Source organism: Rhizophagus irregularis, chromosome 4 (genome assembly GCF_026210795.1).
Source record: "Rhizophagus irregularis chromosome 4, complete sequence".
Taxonomy (NCBI): Eukaryota; Fungi; Glomeromycota; class Glomeromycetes; order Glomerales; family Glomeraceae; genus Rhizophagus; species Rhizophagus irregularis.
In genome coordinates, this window is record NC_089432.1 from 287943 (window position 1) to 308150 (window position 20208).

Consider the following 20208-nt stretch of genomic DNA (forward strand, 5'->3'; position numbering starts at 1 on the left):
AATAAAATTCAGCCTCACAGTCTCATTCCATGTAACAAATAATTTTTATTAATAAATTTAAACTTGACAAATCATAAAATAAAACTAAAAAATAGTAATAATACTTACTTATATGTCAGATATATATTTCCAAACGAAATTACCAAAAAATTGAAATTATTTAATCCTTTAAAAATTCCTTTAATTTATTTTGAGCATCCTGGCATCCGTGATCAGCGGATTTTTTATACCAATAAATTGCTTGATCCACATTCTTTTTCGTTCCATCTCCACTTTCATACATTAAAGCGAGATTATATTGTGCCAACTCATTCCCTAAACTTGAAGCTTCTTTAAATAATCCAAATGCCTTTTGTTTATTAACAACAGTTTCAATTCCGCCATCATGAAAACATCCTAGATTATTTAACCCGTATGAATTTCCTAAATTTGCTGCTATTTGGTATAGTTCAAATGCCTTTTTCTTATTAGAATTAGTTCCAATTCCACTATCATAACACCACCCTAAGTTATTTATTCCTTGTGAATTTCCTAAATCTGCTGCTTTTTGATATGATTCAAATGCTTTTTGTTCATTAGCATCAGTTCCAATCCCTTTTTCATAACAATATCCTAAAAGGTTTATTCCACTTGAATATTCTTTTTTTGCTAATGCTTTAGATAATTCAAAGGCCTTTTCATAGTTTTTATCAATACCTTCTCCATCTATATACATGTTAGCAAGTTCATATTTTGCTATATTACTCTCTAATTCTATCATTTTATATAATTCAAATGCCTTTTGTCTATTAAGATTGGTTTCTATCTCATAATAATTAAAATATCCAAGTAAATAAATGGAGCTTGAACTATTTTGATTATTTAAAAGCCAACTATAAATTTCTTGTGAGTTTGTCTTATAATTATTAATATAATTAAGAACATTTCGTCTTTTTGCTTTTTCTCCTTTTCCTTCATTTACTTCCTTAAAAATAAAATTTACTAATTCATCAATTATAATATTTAAATCTTCTTCAAATATATTTTCTTTAATATTATTAGTTGTGGGTTCTATTTCTTTTATATTCATTTTATCAAAATAATGAATAATTTGTGATAATTCTTCTTCATATAATAATAAATTATTATTATTTAAATTATCTAAATTTTTCTTTAGTTCTTGTTTATTTGATAATTGATTATAATTTTCATTTGTTTTATAATTTTCTTTTTTATCTTGCATTTCGAAGATTTATTACGTCGATAAAAATAATAAATTTTAGGGGAAAGTAATTAAATTATGTATGTAATTTGTTTATCCATATTTATTTGAGTGTATGACAGGTAGCACCGCAGTAGCACAATTATTGCAATTTTTTGCAAATCATTTTTACACGAGCTTGTTTATAAACAGGTTACGCAAAGTTGTAAATCTCCGGTCGAATTAACCCAGCCCGAATATATAATGTAATTTAATTTTAATGTAACAGGTGATTATTAAATATTAACTATTTATCGTAACAAGGTAAGCCTGGAACGAAAAAATAATATTACACCCAGAAATGTATATGCATGTACTTAATAAATATCAAACCTATAAATTTTCTGTAAATAATTCCGTTCTTTTCGAAAAAATTCAGGCGGGATTAATTTTATCAAGATATTTTAAGATGTGGCGCGGCATTATAACCGGAAATTTCACGTGACAATAATCTAACTCCTAAAGTACTATAGTCTCGTTTTCCAATCATACAAAAAAAAAGCAAACATAAAGTTTATGTAATTTGAAATTTTATACGAAGTTATCAAAAAAAAAAACCAAAAATTCAATAATAAGATCTCTGTGACTTTGAAATTATATCTTTTTATTTTCTAAATTCTGGAAAATTTTCCCACAAACCGTTCAAGTAGTCCTCTGACTCCTCTCACACAAAACTCTTTTACTAAACTCTGAATAATACGCTATTTATTAACTTGAATATATTAAATAAACTGCGGTGACTCGAAACGTAGCAGGTAACAAAAATAAACATGATTTAAAACCAAATAGTTGTTAGAAGAATCATAACAAATCAAAAGGATATTTGTAGTTAAAAATATTCAAATTATCGGAAAAAATGAATATTGACATTATAACAAAAAATGGGACAAGATTTAATGATAATACACGTATTAAAAATATTTTAATATATTAAAAATTGGAATCATAGTCGCAAATTCTTTGTTGTAAATTGATATACAATTTTTATCGTAAGCGTTACCTGAAAATCATTCCGGCTACCATTTTTTCTGGGAGACGCTAGAGTTGTTGAGTATCTCTCCATTCTATCGTTGCTAGCCAAGAATTTGTTGCCATCTGATCACCAACGTCGAGGCGCACCAGGGGGAGGGGAAAGGAGAGGACGAAAGAGGAAGGGAAAGGATAAGGGAAAGGGAAAGGAAAGAGCGAGGGAAAGGATGGGGGACGAGAGAGAGGGAAAGGAAGAGGAAAAGAGCGATGGAAAACAAACATACACATACCACCACCACACACATACCCAAAGGAAGAGGAAAGGGATCGAAGAGAAATCCTAATAGAGAGAGAAAAAAAGAAAAAAAAAGACCTAAAGAAAAAAGAGAAGAGAAGACACGAGACCAAAAAGAAAAAAGAGGTATTTATATTTTTTTTCGTAAATTTACACAAAAGATGACCCATGATTATATAATAATGACCCGCCGAAGCTCCGAACTCACCCGATTACCTTTTTTTTTTGTGGTAAAGACGAACGGAAAATACAGAAAAAGTATCAAAATGACGTTAGATCATGGATGATCATGATCAATAAAAAATAGAATTCCGACCTAGTACAACCATTTCAAATTGTTTAAAAACCCCATTTTTTTATATGTTTAAATATCTAATTCAAGATATCAGGTTCCTAACACAGAATTTAAAGAAATGGTTGTAAATAAATTTAATACGATCAGAATTCCAGGAAAAATTGCGCTTACAGTTGACATGTGGACGAGTAATTTGGCTCACAGTTTATTATATTGATCAAAAATAGAAGTTGCAGAATTTCTTACTAGATACTATCATATCCTTTACTAAACATCACACTGGAATTAATATTGCAACATTGTTTTAAATAATTTTAAAACTTTGGCCCTTACAAGTTACAACTGATAATGAATCGGCTATGATCGTGTGTGTGGAAGAACGATTTGACAACAATTACATTAATTACTCAACTTGACTCTCAAATTTTTAAACACTACCGTTGTACTGTCCATATTCTTAATCTTGCTGCACAACAAGGACTTGAAATTATAGACCAGAATTGGATTGTAAGACGAGATGGAATTCAATTTTCTAGACCATTTTTTAATTGTAATTGATAAAATTTTTAATATGATGTTAAAAGATTAACATTGGTGATAATGAATTTTATTGATAAATGCTAACAAATGAGAATAAAAATATAAATAAACTTTATTATAAAAATTGGCATACTTGTATTAATAATTTTATTGTAAGAATTGTAAAAGTACATAATAAATATATTTATTGTTTAATATATAATTGGTAAAATAATCCAACAAATAAAATAAATAGTAGAATGATTAATCTACAATTATACAATCAAGACCCTGAGTCTCTTCTTGAATTAAAATTTCAGTAAGTTTGTGACTTGTATAATATGCTTGTGAATGAGATTGTACAATAGGAACGATTGCCTGTTCTTGCATTAAAGCTTTGTCTACTTCTACAAATTCAAGTATATCGCTTTTTAATTGATCATCAATATTAGGTACTTTATATAAATATTTCCCATTCCTGTTTATTTTATAAAATTTATCAATGTATCTAATCCATTCAGATATAATATTTTCAAGCATTATTATGGTTGGTCTATTGGAAAGATTTAAATTCCAACATTTTTCATTAAAACTACATAATATTTTGGTGTATTTTTTATAATATCAGGACGTTTTCTTTTACAAATATTCAATCTAAGGTGATGATCATGTGCTTTCTTGTTTAAATGAAGCAATTCCCACATTATCATTGAATATAAATATCACTTGCTAGAATATAGGGTTTTTTTCTCAATATTTCAGGCGCCATATAAGGTAAAACTCCGAAATTTTATCAACTTTATTACTAGAGTCCTGTAAATCACTTATGGGTTTACATAATCAATAATAAATAACTCATTGTATACCATCATGAAAATAACCATAAGTTAAATTTGATTCATGAATTACTTTAAGTCCCAATACAATTTTTTTCAATAATTGTAACTTGACTTGTTTTTTAAATTTAATTATAGCTTAAATTCAAAATAGTATAAATGTTCAAGATTGAAATTAATTAATATTATCGTCATATTCTAATTGTATAATAATACTCAGTTAATATAATTACTTATTAGTATGAAATAATTAGCCCAACCATTTTGGACTTTAATTACTCATGTCAGTCATATGAATAAAAAGTTACTCACGAGAAAAAATTACATAATCTTGGTGTGGTTTCGTCATGAATGATTTCTTTATCTTCTTTTTTTCGTCTTTTTTTTTATCATCATCTTTTTTTTAAGTCTATCTTCTCTCTGTCTAGGTTTTCTCTTTATTAGGACTTTTCTTGGGTCCCTTTTCTTTACGTCTGATAAAGTCTTGTCTTATTTTTAAAGTCAAATTTGCATTTTATTATTGATATTAATATTTTCTTCATTATTCTTGCAATTTTAAATCAATCGTTAATTTTCATTAAATTCATTACTGATTAAAAATAAAATTACACAACTTTTGTTATTTAATATTACGTATAATTTTCCAGAATCAATAATATAACCATAATGAACACTTATTTTCTCTTATTAAACAATAATTTACATACTATTATTGTTATGAAAATAATGCTATAAATAATTTATATAATCATTACAATTAAAAAATTTTCCCGTTTATATTTCCTGTACTATGAAATGAATTCTACTGGGAAATACCCCTTACATTATATATTAATTATAGCTGCGGAAATAAGAATTTGACTGGACTAAATAGGTTATTATATTTTTTTTATTCTTTTTTTCAATAGACAAACCAATGGAAATTACAATCTGAAATAAATTATTACACATTTGTTTAACATAATTAAGATATCAATTAAAAATATTTAGCAAAAAAATATAAGTTAAATTTTTATTGTAAAACTAGCTGATTATCAGCAATATTAAGAATATGACGTATGCTATAAAATCGATAGAATTGCTTAAACTATAAATAGTGTAATCATCACACCAAACTATACATATCCAGCTATAAAATTAATTATTAAAAAATATAATAAAGTATTTATTCATACTCTTAAAATTAATTTTGTATAAATAATTTATTTATTTTTGAAGAACTTTAATTTATTTTGAGCATCCGGATCTCCTTGCTCCGCTGATTTTTCATACCAATAAATTGCTTCATTCATATCATTTTCAGTTCCATCACCGTTTTCATACATTAAAGCAAGGTTATATTGAGCAAAATCATTTCCTAATTTTGCTGCCTTTTTATACAATTCAAATGCCTTTTGCATATTAACTTCAGTTCCAATTCCATTATTATAACAACATCCTAAATTATTTATTCCACTAGAACTTCCTAAATCTGCTCCCTTTTGATACAACTCAATTGCTTTTTGTTCATTAATATCTGTTCCGATCCCTTTTTCATAACAATATCCTAACAGAACTATTGCACAGGGACATTCTTTTTTTGCTAATTTGTTAATGATTTTAAAAGCTTTGTCATAATCTAAACCAGTACCCTCTCCATCAATATACATATTAGCCAGTTCAAATTGAGCTACATCATTTTCTAGTTCTGCTGCTTTTTGATATAATTCAAATGCTTTTTGCATATCAATGTTAATTTCAATTCCATTATAATTAAAATATCCGAGTAAATAAACTGAATTAGAATTATTTTGATTATTAATAAGCCAGTTGTAAATTTCTTGTGAATTTGTCTTATAATTATTAATACAATTAAAAACTTGCTTCTTCCTTACTACTCTTTCTTTTCCTTCATTTATCTTCTTAAAATTAAGATTAACTAATTCATCAATTACAACACTTAAATCCTCTTCATATATATTTCCATTAATATTTTGAGTTGTGGGTTCTACTTCTTTTATATTCATTTTGTTAAAATAGTGAATTACTTGAGGTAATCCTTCATGTAATAAATTATTATCTATGTTGTCTGAAGCAAGTTTCCATTTATTTAATAATTGGGGATGATTATCATCTATTTTATAATATTCGCTATTAACTTGCATTTCAGTTTCATGAAATAAACTACATGAAACAAAAAAAAACCCCCCTCTCGATCACAACATATTTATTTAAATGTACGAAAGTAGCACAAGTTACCGACATACTGTAGATCAATTTCATTGAGCGCGTCACAGTCGTCACACTCGTCACAGTAAATGTGAATGGTTACACAAAGTTATTGAAGATAGTAACTGTTAGGCGATAAATGGGCTATACTAACCAGGTTCCCATTGGATCCGACGTGGAATTATAATGACGGCAGAAGACATGGGTCCGGATGATTACAAATGATTACAAATCAAAAAATTCTAGATGTTGATCAATTGGGCCCGGTTCACTAGCCAGAATCGATGGAAGTAGGAGCGAAACCGATAAATGGTCATAATTATATATCGTAAATAGATTTGTTTAATAAATTATAAAAAAAAAAAATTTCCCAATTGCTTTGTTAAGTTGACTTGTTGACCCTTTACCTTCTTACGATCACAATATCATTCCATATATGGCTTTACGTGGTTTTTGCAAGTGTTTTCACGAATACATGGTATTGACCCCTGTTTTAAATTGTAATAATATCATGTAATAATCATAATTGCTGGATAGGATATAAAAGTAAGAATTATTAAATTACAAACTAAGAAATTTGTAAAGTATTATATTACTCTAGTCTTAGGTAAATAATTTATAACTTAACAATTAAAATGTATTATTTAGTTAGATTAATTTATATGCGAATATTATATAAATATGTTAGTAATAGAATTTTAAATAACTTACTCCCTATATTATTAAATAAATTTTAAATAAATAATGTGGTTAATTTAAATTGCATATTTATTTAAAAAGATAAATAAAAAGTCTATCAACATTGGACAAAAAGTTTATTTCACAGCCACTGACTGTGGAATATCATGATTTTCACGGCTGCGTGAAATAATTATTACAGTGCATTATCACAGTCGGATAATTAAAAGTGGCGAAGAATAAATTGCATTCTTCGTATTGAACTTAATTTACAGTATTAAAAAAAAACACTTTTAGGATGATAAAACTTTAAGATAAAGTGTATATGGTATTTGAAATAAGTACTATTATCTGCAACACTGCCTATGGGTATTCTATAAATACCTTATATAAAAATTTGGTAGTATCTTATTGGATATTGGTAGTGGTATAATGTAAGCTTAGGAAATAATTTCCCAGGATTAATAGGAGAGTTATGATACAATAATTTAAATTTACTATATTTTATTATACCCGGGTTTTACAACATGGGTATTACTAATTTAAGGGGGAAGTATTATACGGATATATGTGTAATAATAACTAAAAATCAGAATCAAACCAATAATTAATTTCTTTAAGAGTTTTTAATTTTTTTTGAGCATCTGGATCTCCTTGTGCAGCTGATTTTTCATACCAATAAATTGCTTTTTCCACATTTTTTTCTATTCCATCTCCATTTTCGTACATCAAAGCAAGGTTATATTGAGCAAAATCATTCCCTAATTTTGCTGCCTTTTGATATAATTTAAAGGCCATTTCTTTATCAGCATCAACTATAATTCCATTCTTATAACAACACCCTAAATTATTCATTCCACTTGCATTTCCTAAATCTGCAGCCTTTTGATATAATTCAAATGCCATTTGTTTATCATCTACTACAATTCCATTTTCATAACAACACCCTAAATTATTTATTCCATTAGAATTTCCTAAATCTGCTGCTCTCTGATATAATTCAAAGGCTTTTAATTCATCAATATTAGTTCCAATTCCACCATCATAACAATATCCTAACATATTTACTCCAGCTGAATAATCTTTTTTTGTCAATTTTTTTGCTAATTCAAATGCTATGTTATAATTTTTTTCAGCATCTTTTCCATATATATAAATATAGGCAAGATCAAATTGAGCTACACTATTTTCTAACTCTACTGCTTTTTGATATAATTTAATAGCCCTTCGTTTATTAACAATAGTTTCAATTCCATGATAACTGAAATATCCAAGTAAATAAATAGAATTTGAATTATTTTGATTATTTAAAAGCCAGTTATAAATTTCTCGTGAATTCGTCTTAGAGTTATTAATATAATCAAAAAGCTGTTTCTTTCTTACTATTAATTCTTTTCCTTCATTTACTCCATCAAAAATAAGCTGAACCAATTCATCAACCAAATTACTTAAATCTTCTTCAAATATATTTTCATTGATATCTTGTATTGAAGGTTCTATTTCTAATATATCAATTTTATTAAAATTTTGAATGATTTGAATGATTTGAGGTGTTTCTTCATGTAATGGGTTTGATATAATATTTTTCAATTTGAAAATTACTTGACTCATCGTAGGTCTATTATCTGGATCACTGTCCCAGCATTCTAAGAATGTAATAAGATTTAAAAATTAAAATGATATATGATTAAAATGGACGGAATCAAAAATTTTATATTTACCAGTATATATATTAAAATAATCAGTAGGTGTATCCGGAACAACTGTTTCTCTATAACCTAATAAAATTTGCGTAATTAAATTATTATCATATAATTTATCATTAAATGGCGGTCGTCCACTTGATATCTCCCATAAAAGTACTCCAATGCTGTAAACATCACTCTTTTCATTTAATGAGTATGATTGTATTAAAAACTTATTTGGATCAATATAAGGAACCATACAAATTAAGTCAGATTCTCGTTTAGATGCCTTTTCGATCCTTTTCGATAACCCCAAATCAGCTAATTTGATGGTATTTTGGTGAATCAATATATTACCGGAATGCTATTTATAATTTATATAAAATATCATATATAAATAAATCTTAAAATTATTTGAAATCATGAAAAATTGAATTAATTAAATTAATAAATTTACCAAATCCTGATGTACGATTCCCTTATCGTGTAAACATGATACAACAAATGTTAATTGAAATGATAATTTATATTTATCTTCCCAAATAAGTTTCTTATAGTTTTTTTTCAAATAATTTTGGAGTGAATCATCATCAGCATACTCCATTACCAATAAATATTTCAATTGTCCATTTTTGCTTTCTAATTTAAAATTACAAAATATTGATTAAAAACTTATTATAAAAGTAATTTAAAATATTTAGAAAAGATTTTAAACATTCTATAGTACAGTACATACCTTTATTTGTAATTCCATACAAACGAATAATATTATTATGAAAGCCAATTTCATTTTGAAGTTCAAACTAAATTTTAAATAATAATATAAATGTTCAATTAAACCAGTTATTTAAATTAATAAAAAGAAAAAATCATATTTTATCATTACCTCACGTATAATTTCCTTTACGATGGCATTGTCAAAATTATAGAAAGATTTTAATATCATATATTGTTCCGAATTTTTCCATTTTGCACGATAAACTTTCCCAAAATTGCCATTACCAATTTTTTCAATATTGTGAAATTGAATATATTCGTAATATTTTATATGCTTTTTAGAAATAACTTCTTTAATCCATTCTTTTGAATTATTGGCAACTTGAATTTCATTATCATCGAACATTGTGATGTATTAAATTGAACGATTAATTAATAATCTTAGAATTTATACAAAAAATAATTGAAAGAAATGAATATGAAAGGGATTTAAAGCAAAACCGTTTATTGGTATTATAAGTAGCAAGAAAATAAATGTAAAAATAGCACAACATGTTTATTTACGTACGGTAGGTAGTACTACTACGGTTACCGCAGATCAATTTCTGCAGCTGAATGTAAATCATTTTTTCATTTGCTACTATTGGCAGATTAATAAATAAAAACATATATGTAAAGCAATAATTGAATAGTTAAATTAAGATTAAGAAATTTAATTACGTAATTCAAATTGAATTCATCTATATGATTGATTTAATAGTAGTGTAATTATCAAAATTTGTGTTGAAATTGCATTCTATGTCAAGTTTTTTACATAATTAATACATTCAGTATGGAGTATTCGTATATTTTAGTATAAATTATTATTTCTCCTGAAAATATATTATAGAAAGGAAGTAATAAGAACCGTGCATAATCTTCGCAAAAAATTTCTTTCATACTTTTAGAATCGGAAAGAACGGTTGAAAATAAATTGAAAGTTATTAAATCCTATGCAAAATTTCATCAATTTTAAATACAATATAATTTTTTTAGTAAAATTATAAAGAGTAAGTAGTTTCTAATTATTAACTAGAAAACGGAAACCGTTGTAAGTCCGGAGCGAAAAAAAAAGATAAAACTCAGATTTGCGATTTCATTGGATGACTTCACGTGAGGGACAGGAAACTCACGTGATTGATCATTTTTCATATTGCGTAGACATAGTCCTTCGCTTCTCTCCGGACAATTATTAATTATAGTCTGAACTTAATATAATGAGCCCTCATGTTAGGCAATTTTGGATCGTTGTGTCGGAATGCTCGACAAATCAAATGTTTTATAATATATAATAGGAAGTATTAATTCGGTATAACAAAATTTGTTTAAAGACACACGATTTAAAGCCAGTTTAAAATATATAATGAATTGTATTTTAGTTAATACATTTTTATAGATTTTGGTTATCAGATGATGCGCTGCTCCGCATAATGCTGGCCGAAATGAGCTAATTCCGGCCAGAATTAAGTGTATCAGCTTATCGCGAAAAATGCATACGTATTTGCGCATGGGACCTTCACCAGAAAGTAAAAGAACAATATCCCGTGTAGGAGCTGAATAACATAAGCGCCTAGTTAAGTATCCCTATTTAGTTGTGTATCCTGAATGGAGCAAGAAACCTCTTGTTTTCGGAGCTTACTGTTCAAGGTGAAGCGGTCGCGTTTCGTGATTTTACTTTTGTAGATAATACAATTAGCTTATTTTTTATTTTATGTAACTAATGATTCGTTGATTTATAAAAACAAAAAGTAAAATAAATTAGTTTATAATGGTAAATTAATTATAGACGGTTTTTTTCGATAAAAAAGGAGAGCAAATCTTGTGTCAAGTTCTCGACCGTACCTAATGTTTTTTTAAGTAATATTCATTTTTAATTATTCAGCAGATATAATCGTTTCGCAAATCATTTTTATTTTCGTATAGATCAAAATTTTATTTATTAAGCCATTATGATCAAGAAAATTGAATCGATGATTTTTTTCTAGAATTTAAAGAAGACTATAAACAAAAAAAAAACCGTCCAAACCAGATCGAAACATTAAAGAAGGGAAAGAAACCTTTTTTTTTTAAAGAAAAAGAACATAATAAACCGCTTTTTTTAGAGAAAAAGAAACATAATAACAAAAAAAAACTCAATACATACTACTGCATCAAAAATTGAGAAAAGGAACTCTTAAATGAAGTTAAGCAACTTAACAATATTTTCGGCATTCTTTTCTTTATGTTAAGCATTTTCTGATCAATATATACTATGTTAAAATAGCCTTTATAAACGAACAATTTATCGCATTTGACTTATTTTTTTGTTTAAAGATTTTATATCTCAAGTTCGAAAAGAATTTTATTCACGTTATTTATTATTAGTGAATTATTTGAATCTGAAGAATGCATTCTAATTAGGCATCCAATATCTTAATTACGGCTCAAATATGTTGGTTACAGTTTATATTAATTGGTTAACTTTTTAATTGGTCCCATTTCTAGTAAATCTTTTATTCGAAATATTTGAAATATTGACTGCATATCATATTTTTAAACATGTATGGAAATTTTTAATCATTTTCTTCCAGTACTTCTATATAATATTCAATAGCAAATTCCTAATCTCTGGCCAATCTCCAATGTGGATAAAGTCATATATATGATTATTAAAGATACTACATCGAATACAAATTTGTAATGCAAGACTAATAGTATTTTCTATATAAATATATATAAGATAAATGTATAATAAAAAAAATACAAAATCATCTAAAATAACTTGCACAATAAAGGTATACTGTAAATATGTAAAGTAAAATTTTACAATCTAATATATTTTAGTAAATATATAACTAGTTCGTTTTGAGAGTCTCTAATTTATTTTGAGCATCTAGATCTCCTTGTTCAGCCGATTTTTCATACCAATAAATTGCTTGACCCACATTCTTTTCTATTCCATTACCACATTCATACATCAAAGCAAGATTATATAGAGCAAAATGATTTCCCATATTTATCGCCTTTTGATACAATTTAAAAGCCGTTTGTTTATCAACATCAACTCCAATTCCATCTTCATAACAAATTCCTAAACTATTTATCCCATTAGCACTTCCTAAATCCGCTGCCCTTTGATATGATTCAAATGCCTTTTTCTTGTTAACACTAGTTCCAATTCCTTTTTCATAACAATATGCTATATTATTTATTCCACGTATATTACCTAAATCTGCTGCTTTTTGAAACAATTCAAATGCAATTTGTTTATTAACATCAGTTCCAACTCCTTTTTCATAACAATATCCTAGCAGATTCATTCCACATGAACATTCTTTTTTTGCCAACTTTTTAGTTAATTCAAAAGCTTTTTCATAATCACTTTCAGAACCTTCTCCATCAATACACATATTAGCCAGTTCAAACTGAGCTGCTCCATTCTCTAATTCTGCTGCTTTTTGATATAATTCATATGCTTTTGACATGTCAGTGTTAATATCAATTCCATGATAATTAAAATATCCAAGCAAAAAAATAGAATTTGAATTATGTTGATTATTATTAATAAGCCAGTTGTAAATCTCTTGTGGGTTTGTCTTATGTTTATTAACATAATCAAAAACAATTTGTTTTCGTACATTTTCATCCCTTCCTTTATTTAGTTCTTTAAGAATAAGATTAACTACTTCATCAACCATAATACTTAAATCCTCTTCAAATATTCTTTCATTAATATTTTGAGTTGTTGGTTCTATTTCTTTTATATTCATTTTATTAAAATAATATAATTCTCTTTCAGTCTTATCGAACATTATGAAAAAAAATTTTGCTGCAGAAAATATAAATAAACCTGTTTCTTCATGATCCACAACATATTTATTTAAGTGTACGATAGTAGCACAAGAATCGACATACCGTAGATCAAATTTATGATTTCATTAAACTACCGCAGTTTATTGATGATGATAGGGTTGAAATGTTACACAAATTTTGTAAATCGGGAAAAAGAGATGATATATACTATATGTCTATATACAAATATTCTATAAAAACAAAAATGAACTGCTAGATGATATCATATATATATGTTGCAAATAATAGCTAAGTACTAAATATTACCATGATATTTTTCTTTCAAGGTTCGATTTATTGTAAAATGTTTATGTAATAATAATTCTTATTCTCAAATCTAAAACATGCGTGACGGACGTTAATTACATCTTCCAACCTGATTATAATTTTGGTCGTTAATGTCAAAGCAGAATACTCAATACATCAACGCTTGTATCTGAGGAATTCTTTAAAGCGATTTTTGTAATTTGCGCACAACTTTACCAAATGATGGCCATTTTGAAGTGACCCCAAATGTGACTGGTCATTCAAAATGAGTCATTTCGCAAATGACAAATGACTTCATGTGACATCATTTGAGTGTCATTTATGTAGGTCATTTAATTCGAATGATTATGTGTAAATCTGCAAAAATAAATTTATACTTTCTGTCCAACTTCTTAATTCAACATGTTAGCATGAGGAAATATTCCTCTTTTTTATAATAAAAAACAGTTCATTCTTCTTTTAGTAGACTTATATCACATTCTTTAAAATAAAATGTCATACATAACATTTTTTAATCCACGTTACAGTTATTGCATTACCAATATGAAAAAAAGACAAAGACAAGAAAGACAAAGAAAAAAATAATCAAACCAAGATATTGGGTTACTATAAAACATTACAAATATGGGTAAAAAGACACATAATTTTTACATTAATTGATCCATCAAATAAAACAGCCAATAAAGTTTGTAATTTTTGCATAATACATTTTCCATGGCATCTGTTAATTAGGGTTGGAGTCGACTCGATTCGATTCTGGAACCAATTTTAAATTTAAAAGAATTTGGATCTCTCGGGCTTAAAAACTGAATTTGAACCGACTTCAAGAACTGACTCAAATTTAGTCATCTGTCAAGATTTTGACGATCAACATATCAACTATCATTATCTAAATTTTTTGATCACATGCTCTACTTGACGTAGCTCATATTTTTATTTATTAGAGATGAACACCTCCTCCTGATAACAACTCCCACTCTACAGTTTCTGACAACTCTTACATCTCTGCCGCAGAATCGATTGTCACTGTTATCTATCCGCCTACCCTGGCGCATGATTATTAAACTTTCTCATCCTAAAACAATTATGGATCTCCAATGTATAAAATATTCTATACCTGACAGTATTTACGTATAGTATCATTTAATAGTAAAAGAAAAATACGGACTTCTAGTTAATTTTTTTGTTTATTTGTTCGCTTCTCTAGTTTAGTTGACTCTAGTGTGGGCGGGTCTCTCTACGGAGAGGTTCTCCACTGGTCCCTTTGTTTCCGCACACCAGGGTGGCACTGTCTGATTAGGCGATTTAGTTCACAGTTTTTTTTTAAATTACTTTTGGCTTACAAATAGTTCATCCTTGTAATTTGTACCGTGACTTTGTTCACGTGAAAATAAAAAATAAAAATAAAATAAAATTTTATTTATTAGAACCGAATAGGATCCGATGTGAGAGGATAAAAAAAAAACTAAAAAACAAAAAATCGATGTTAAAAATATAAATATAATTAAAGGTAATGGCTTTAAATTACACTTTAGCTTTTTTTTATTTTTTAATTCTAAAGAATAAAAGCATCAATAGGACCCCGAGCAATATTGAAATAGGTTATACATGTAGCCGAAACCTCTATGAAGCTGGACAGGGTTTCGGACTTTCAGTAATTTAATTATAATAAATTATTAAAAACTATCCAGAAATCCATCTGAAACTCCAAAGACTTTATATTATAGTTTCGGCTGGATGTAGAGATTAATTTTTATCATTTATTAACTTAATTTTGATTTAAAGACGTGGTCGAAAATCACGTGAAAAGGTTTCGGCTACAAGTATAAAATAGGTAACAAGAAATAACGCGTAGAATAGGCTAAAATAATCATGAAAATCTTTCCTTTTTTAGATAAATTTTGATAACGTTGGTAAGAAATATATTACTTTATTTAGTAACTGACTGACATTATCATAATTCCGGCCCTGAAAAAATGCGTAGAGCTAATAGTAAAATTTTGCCAATTTCCTATGACCTATTTATATATTGTTCGGGGTCCTGCATCAATACTTATTCAAATTTTATGATGTTAAACTTTTAGATTCTAAAAGTGAAGGAGGTAATTATGATGAATCCTTAACTAAAACTTAATTACCAAAATCAACTACCACCTATTACAAATTATTTATTATGACCCTTAACAAAAAAAAGATAGGCCATATTTTGAAATCTTACTATTTTGAATGTCAGTTTCAAATGGTTTATCTTTCAATTTTTTTGAAAATCAGGAAATAAAAGATATGGTCCGGTGCAAAAAGATTTGTACATCACTAAAAAAAGGATAAGATTTGCGCCAAAGAAAAATTTTGTAAAACTAAACATAACGGGCTGAGATTTATATATTTATTAGTAAATAATTGCCCGAATTTGCTGCTAAAATTTTTTTTATTATATGATACTTTCTTCTTCCTTAAATGAAGTGGCATACCACTAACAGACAACGAAAAACTAATGATAATAAAGTATGCATAATTATCTTCCAAAGGCTAATTTTACAAAAGAAAGTCATCTGGAGCTTAAATTACGCAAGTAAGTTGCTGAAACACTAATTGTACCAAGAGTACAGTTGGGAGCATTGCATTAGACTGGAATAAGTACAGTGATTGCACATTTACACCACATAAAACACTTTGGATGGCCTAATCCAACTTCAAGCATGAAAAACTGGAAGTCAATATTGTTTTTAAAATGAATTACAAAAACTAGAACTATTGGAGCTGGTTTAAATGCACAAGAAAATGGTACCATTTTCTTGCATTAAAATAGCAAAACAATATGATCATGAAGTTTTTATATGTCACTTATTACTATGAACTACAGCCAATTGAAGGTGTTTAAGCAGTTGTAAAAGGTGAAATTGTAAGATCCTAAATTATTGCCTGTTTGAAATATACTTTTAAATGCATTAAAAAATGAAGTTAACTTAAAGATTATAATGAATTTTAGAAAAAAGTGCTTAAAATACCAAGGCATATTTTAGTATATTTTGAGGCTAACGAAAATGTCCAATTAATTAATAAAGAATCTAATAATTATAGTGAATCCGATGGTGATGCACAATTTGGTGTAATAATGATATTATAATATTTCCGAATATATACTAATAAGATTTATATAAAAAAAAATGAAATTTAATTTATTAAAAAATTTTTTATTGCCATTTTTTTTGATGTCCGGACCATATTATTTGAATTTATTGCCCAGCTTTGAAATTACTAAGTCAGAAGAAGATGAGTGATCAAATTTTGTATAGCCATTTTTTGTCATACAACAATGAGCTTGATGATTGACGCACATTCTGAGTGCAAAATTTTGTTTGTTATTCATGCAAAGATACAATGCTTGTACTTGTGATCAACGTTTTTGCATATAATCATGCATTTTGCATAAATATTATTACCATATATACCCATACTAATAAAGGCATTTATTAATAACAAAATATATTCACTTAATCTTTTTTAGTTAAAAAGAAAATAGTAATGGCTCACAGCAATGATAAAGGTAAAAATTATATAGTGAAAACATTAATACAATTAGAATTCTAAAATTTTTAAACAAATTTACAAAATAATAAACTAGTTTCCAGTTGTATTGAAGAATTTGAAGAAAGTGACGCTGGAGAATTTGAGGAAAGTAGCACTGAAGTATTTGAAAGTAGTAGTATTGAGGAAGAATTTGAAAAAAGTACTATTATTGAGGACTTTGAAGAAAGTAGTACCAAGAAATTTAAAGGTATATGAAATATTAAATTTTTATTTGTAAATAAATTAAATACTATCAATAATAATAACATATGTAATATACATATAAATTTAAACTAATTATTATAAAAAATTATATAAAATAATTTAGCTTGTAAGTTAATAAGTTATTTTATAATTGAATAATAATGGAACTACTTATTAATTTGTTATATTCTATGTAACTAAACAATTCATTTAATGATTACTAATAATACTATAGTTAGTAAGTTATCAGTTATTTAAATCCTTAGTTTTTACTTTAGATAACTAAATTCTTTGTTTAAATAACTATTTAATAAATTGATTACATTACAGATGTTAAGTTACAATATATATTATATTTATTTGTTTAATAATTTATATAACTCAACTAATTATATACTTTATATAAATAACTAGATTGTAAGTGATACATTTAATTTACAGTAAATACTTTTGTTTTATATTTATATCTAAGGCGACACAAAGTGGTAAAAATGGTTTTCATAGTCGGCCGGGTCAGTTTTGTTAAGTCTTAAAAAAAATTTTTTTATATTATTACTATGCCGGGTGAGAATTTTTTAAAAATTGAAAAAAATTTTGCATATAAAATTTTAGAAAAAAAAAATTAAAAGCCGGGTTGCTGGGTTATTGATGAAATTTTTATATTATGAAAACCATAAAATCAAGTTTGTATGGCCTAACTATAAATTAATAATTAATAATACTTCAGGGTGTAAGTTATATCTATATTTCTATTGAATTCATCAAATAAAAAACTTTTGTTAGATTAAATAAATTTTACATAAATAATAACTAATAATAGAAACTTATAACTTATCATCTGAAATAAATTACTATCAAAAAATCCAATTAGTTTAAATTATAAGTAAATATTATAACAATAAAGATAATAAATAATTTACATGCTATATTATTTATTAAATAAACGTTTAAAAAATTTAATTTAAAAATCAAATTATATGCAAACATAATTTATACAATAATAGAAATTAAATAGATAACTTACTTTTCTAAGTTTTCATATAAAAATTAACTTAATTTATATGGAAATGTTATATATAGGCTGCGGACCTTGCCATTTTATTGGCGGCTGACGATCATGTGGTGGACAGAGAAACGTGTGCTTATCACAAATTTTCGTATTGCGTAGTCCTTCACTCCAGACAATAAATATGTAATAATAAAATTAAATAAATAATTTATAATTTACCATCTAAAATAAATTGCCAAATAATGATTTAAAGAAAGAATATAATTAGTTTGAATTATATGAATATTACAGTAAATAAATATATAATGGAACTATCCGTTCGTTTAGTAAAATTTGTCAAAATTTTACATATGATCCATTATATTGAAGTTCTGGTATATTGAATTTCACTGTAATATAATCACATACTGTAATTACCATCTATAATATAATTAAATAGTGATTTAAATCATACAGGTGCCATATAGAACTTGGTTAAAAAAATCTGGTTTAACTAAATTTCAGGTGTTATTAAATAAATAAATAACAAATTTTTTTAAAAATTGTTTTAAAAATGATGTATTTCTGGTAGTTACGTAACGCATGTGGAATAACAGCATATGTAAAATCTAATAACATTTGTAAGATTGCGTAAAACATAGAAAGTTATTAAGTGCGTGACATAGCAAAATTAAATTAATGCTAAGTCTTTTTAATATCCTGTCAATGTAATGTATTTTATAATAACTGAACATAAAATCTGTTGGGAGTAATTTTTGTTATTTATTATTAGAACGATATTTTGCCAATGGGCATCAACATAGTATTGACATGATTAAGATTTTACTGCTACTATTAGAGACGGCAAACATGTTTTAACACGTTTTAAAGCATGAAGCATTACTATGTAAAATAAAATTTAAGACTTTTACATTTTTCATCAAATAATCTTTTAATCTATCAATTAAATCAATAATGACATTTCCGCAATAATTACACTTTTGACGAGGTGTTTTTCGACCACGCCCATCAACTTCTGTAACTTTTTCAAAGTGCTTACGGACGTCTTCTGATGGTGTCTTCCACGAGAAATAATTTTAAAAAAGCTGTTTGCAAAGAGATCACTAAAGGTTGCTTTAAAATACAATAAAGGTTATTTATTGATTAAAATATAATTACACAATAATAATGCCAATCAATGTTTTAAAACAAAAAAAAAAAACTTTTATTTATTTTTTATTTATTTTATTTCAAAAGAGTAGTAATTATAGTCTATTGCAAATACAAGTATTTAGCGCCCAAGTGCTTAAGAAAACAGTATGTGTAGATCTTTAACGTTCATCCCATTAAAAACAGGACCTCGTCCTTCGGTCGGAACTATTTGAGAAAATAGGACTACGTCAATTAACCAAATTTTAAAAAGAAAAAAGAAAAAAAAAACCACGGACATCTTAGTGATCCTACAAAAACAAATAAAAATAAAACAATCCTAAATAAAAGAAGGACCCGTATTTTGCTATCGACACAAGGTCGCCACTTGTCAATACTATTAGAAGTGGAATGGTTCACACAATGATGTAAATGTTGTAGTGTATAGAATATGGTTACTACTACATGTGTAATAAAATGTTGTTTGGCTCTGAATTAATTCTCAATTTAAGTAAAAGTAAGATCTTCTCCAACCGAAGAGCCGATAAAAAGGTCGGTTGAAGCACGAGGTTTCATGTCCAAGTGAGTGATTCTATACGAATCTAAATTGCCGTTATTATCGACATTGCGTTTGTTAGGTCATCTTTCAAGTTCTTTGGTATCGTCCGACGTTTCGCCTTTGTTAAATTGTAACGGTAATGTATTTGGTTAGGGTCGA

At 26.6% G+C, this 20208-nt stretch overlaps 5 protein-coding genes across 5 annotated transcripts; all 5 read right to left on the reverse strand.

Annotated features, from left to right (window-relative positions):
* Positions 1–160: 160 nt before the first annotated feature.
* Positions 161–1222, reverse strand: OCT59_023441 (uncharacterized protein; the record flags this gene model as incomplete). The annotated part of the gene is made up of 1 exon (XM_066134693.1): positions 161–1222. One exon carries the CDS (start codon positions 1220–1222, stop codon positions 161–163), a length of 1062 nt encoding a protein of 353 aa, XP_065990791.1.
* A 2360-nt stretch (positions 1223–3582) lies between these two features.
* OCT59_023442 (uncharacterized protein) lies at positions 3583–3858 on the reverse strand (the record flags this gene model as incomplete). Its single annotated transcript, XM_066134694.1, has 1 exon — positions 3583–3858. One exon carries the CDS (start codon positions 3856–3858, stop codon positions 3583–3585), a length of 276 nt encoding a protein of 91 aa, XP_065990792.1.
* A 1156-nt stretch (positions 3859–5014) lies between these two features.
* Positions 5015–6298, reverse strand: OCT59_023443 (uncharacterized protein; the record flags this gene model as incomplete). Its single annotated transcript, XM_025325512.2, has 1 exon — positions 5015–6298. One exon carries the CDS (start codon positions 6296–6298, stop codon positions 5357–5359), a length of 942 nt encoding a protein of 313 aa, XP_025180893.2. The 3' UTR covers positions 5015–5356.
* Positions 6299–7622: 1324 nt separating this feature from the next.
* OCT59_023444 (uncharacterized protein) lies at positions 7623–9848 on the reverse strand (the record flags this gene model as incomplete). Its single annotated transcript, XM_025331875.2, has 5 exons — positions 7623–8686; positions 8762–9089; positions 9183–9364; positions 9462–9528; positions 9612–9848. The coding sequence occupies 5 exons, from the start codon at positions 9846–9848 to the stop codon at positions 7623–7625; spliced, it is 1878 nt and encodes a 625-aa protein (XP_025180892.1).
* Positions 9849–11931: 2083 nt separating this feature from the next.
* Positions 11932–13308, reverse strand: OCT59_023445 (uncharacterized protein). Its single transcript, XM_066134695.1, has one exon. The coding sequence runs from the start codon at positions 13270–13272 to the stop codon at positions 12316–12318; it is 957 nt and encodes a 318-aa protein (XP_065990793.1). The 5' UTR covers positions 13273–13308; the 3' UTR covers positions 11932–12315.
* Positions 13309–20208: the final 6900 nt, after the last annotated feature.

What these genes read in the sequence shown, in the direction of transcription:
- OCT59_023445 (XM_066134695.1), bottom strand. Translation starts at nt 13,272, where the DNA reads ATGTTCGATAAGACTGAAAGAGAATTATATTATTTTAATAAAATGAAT.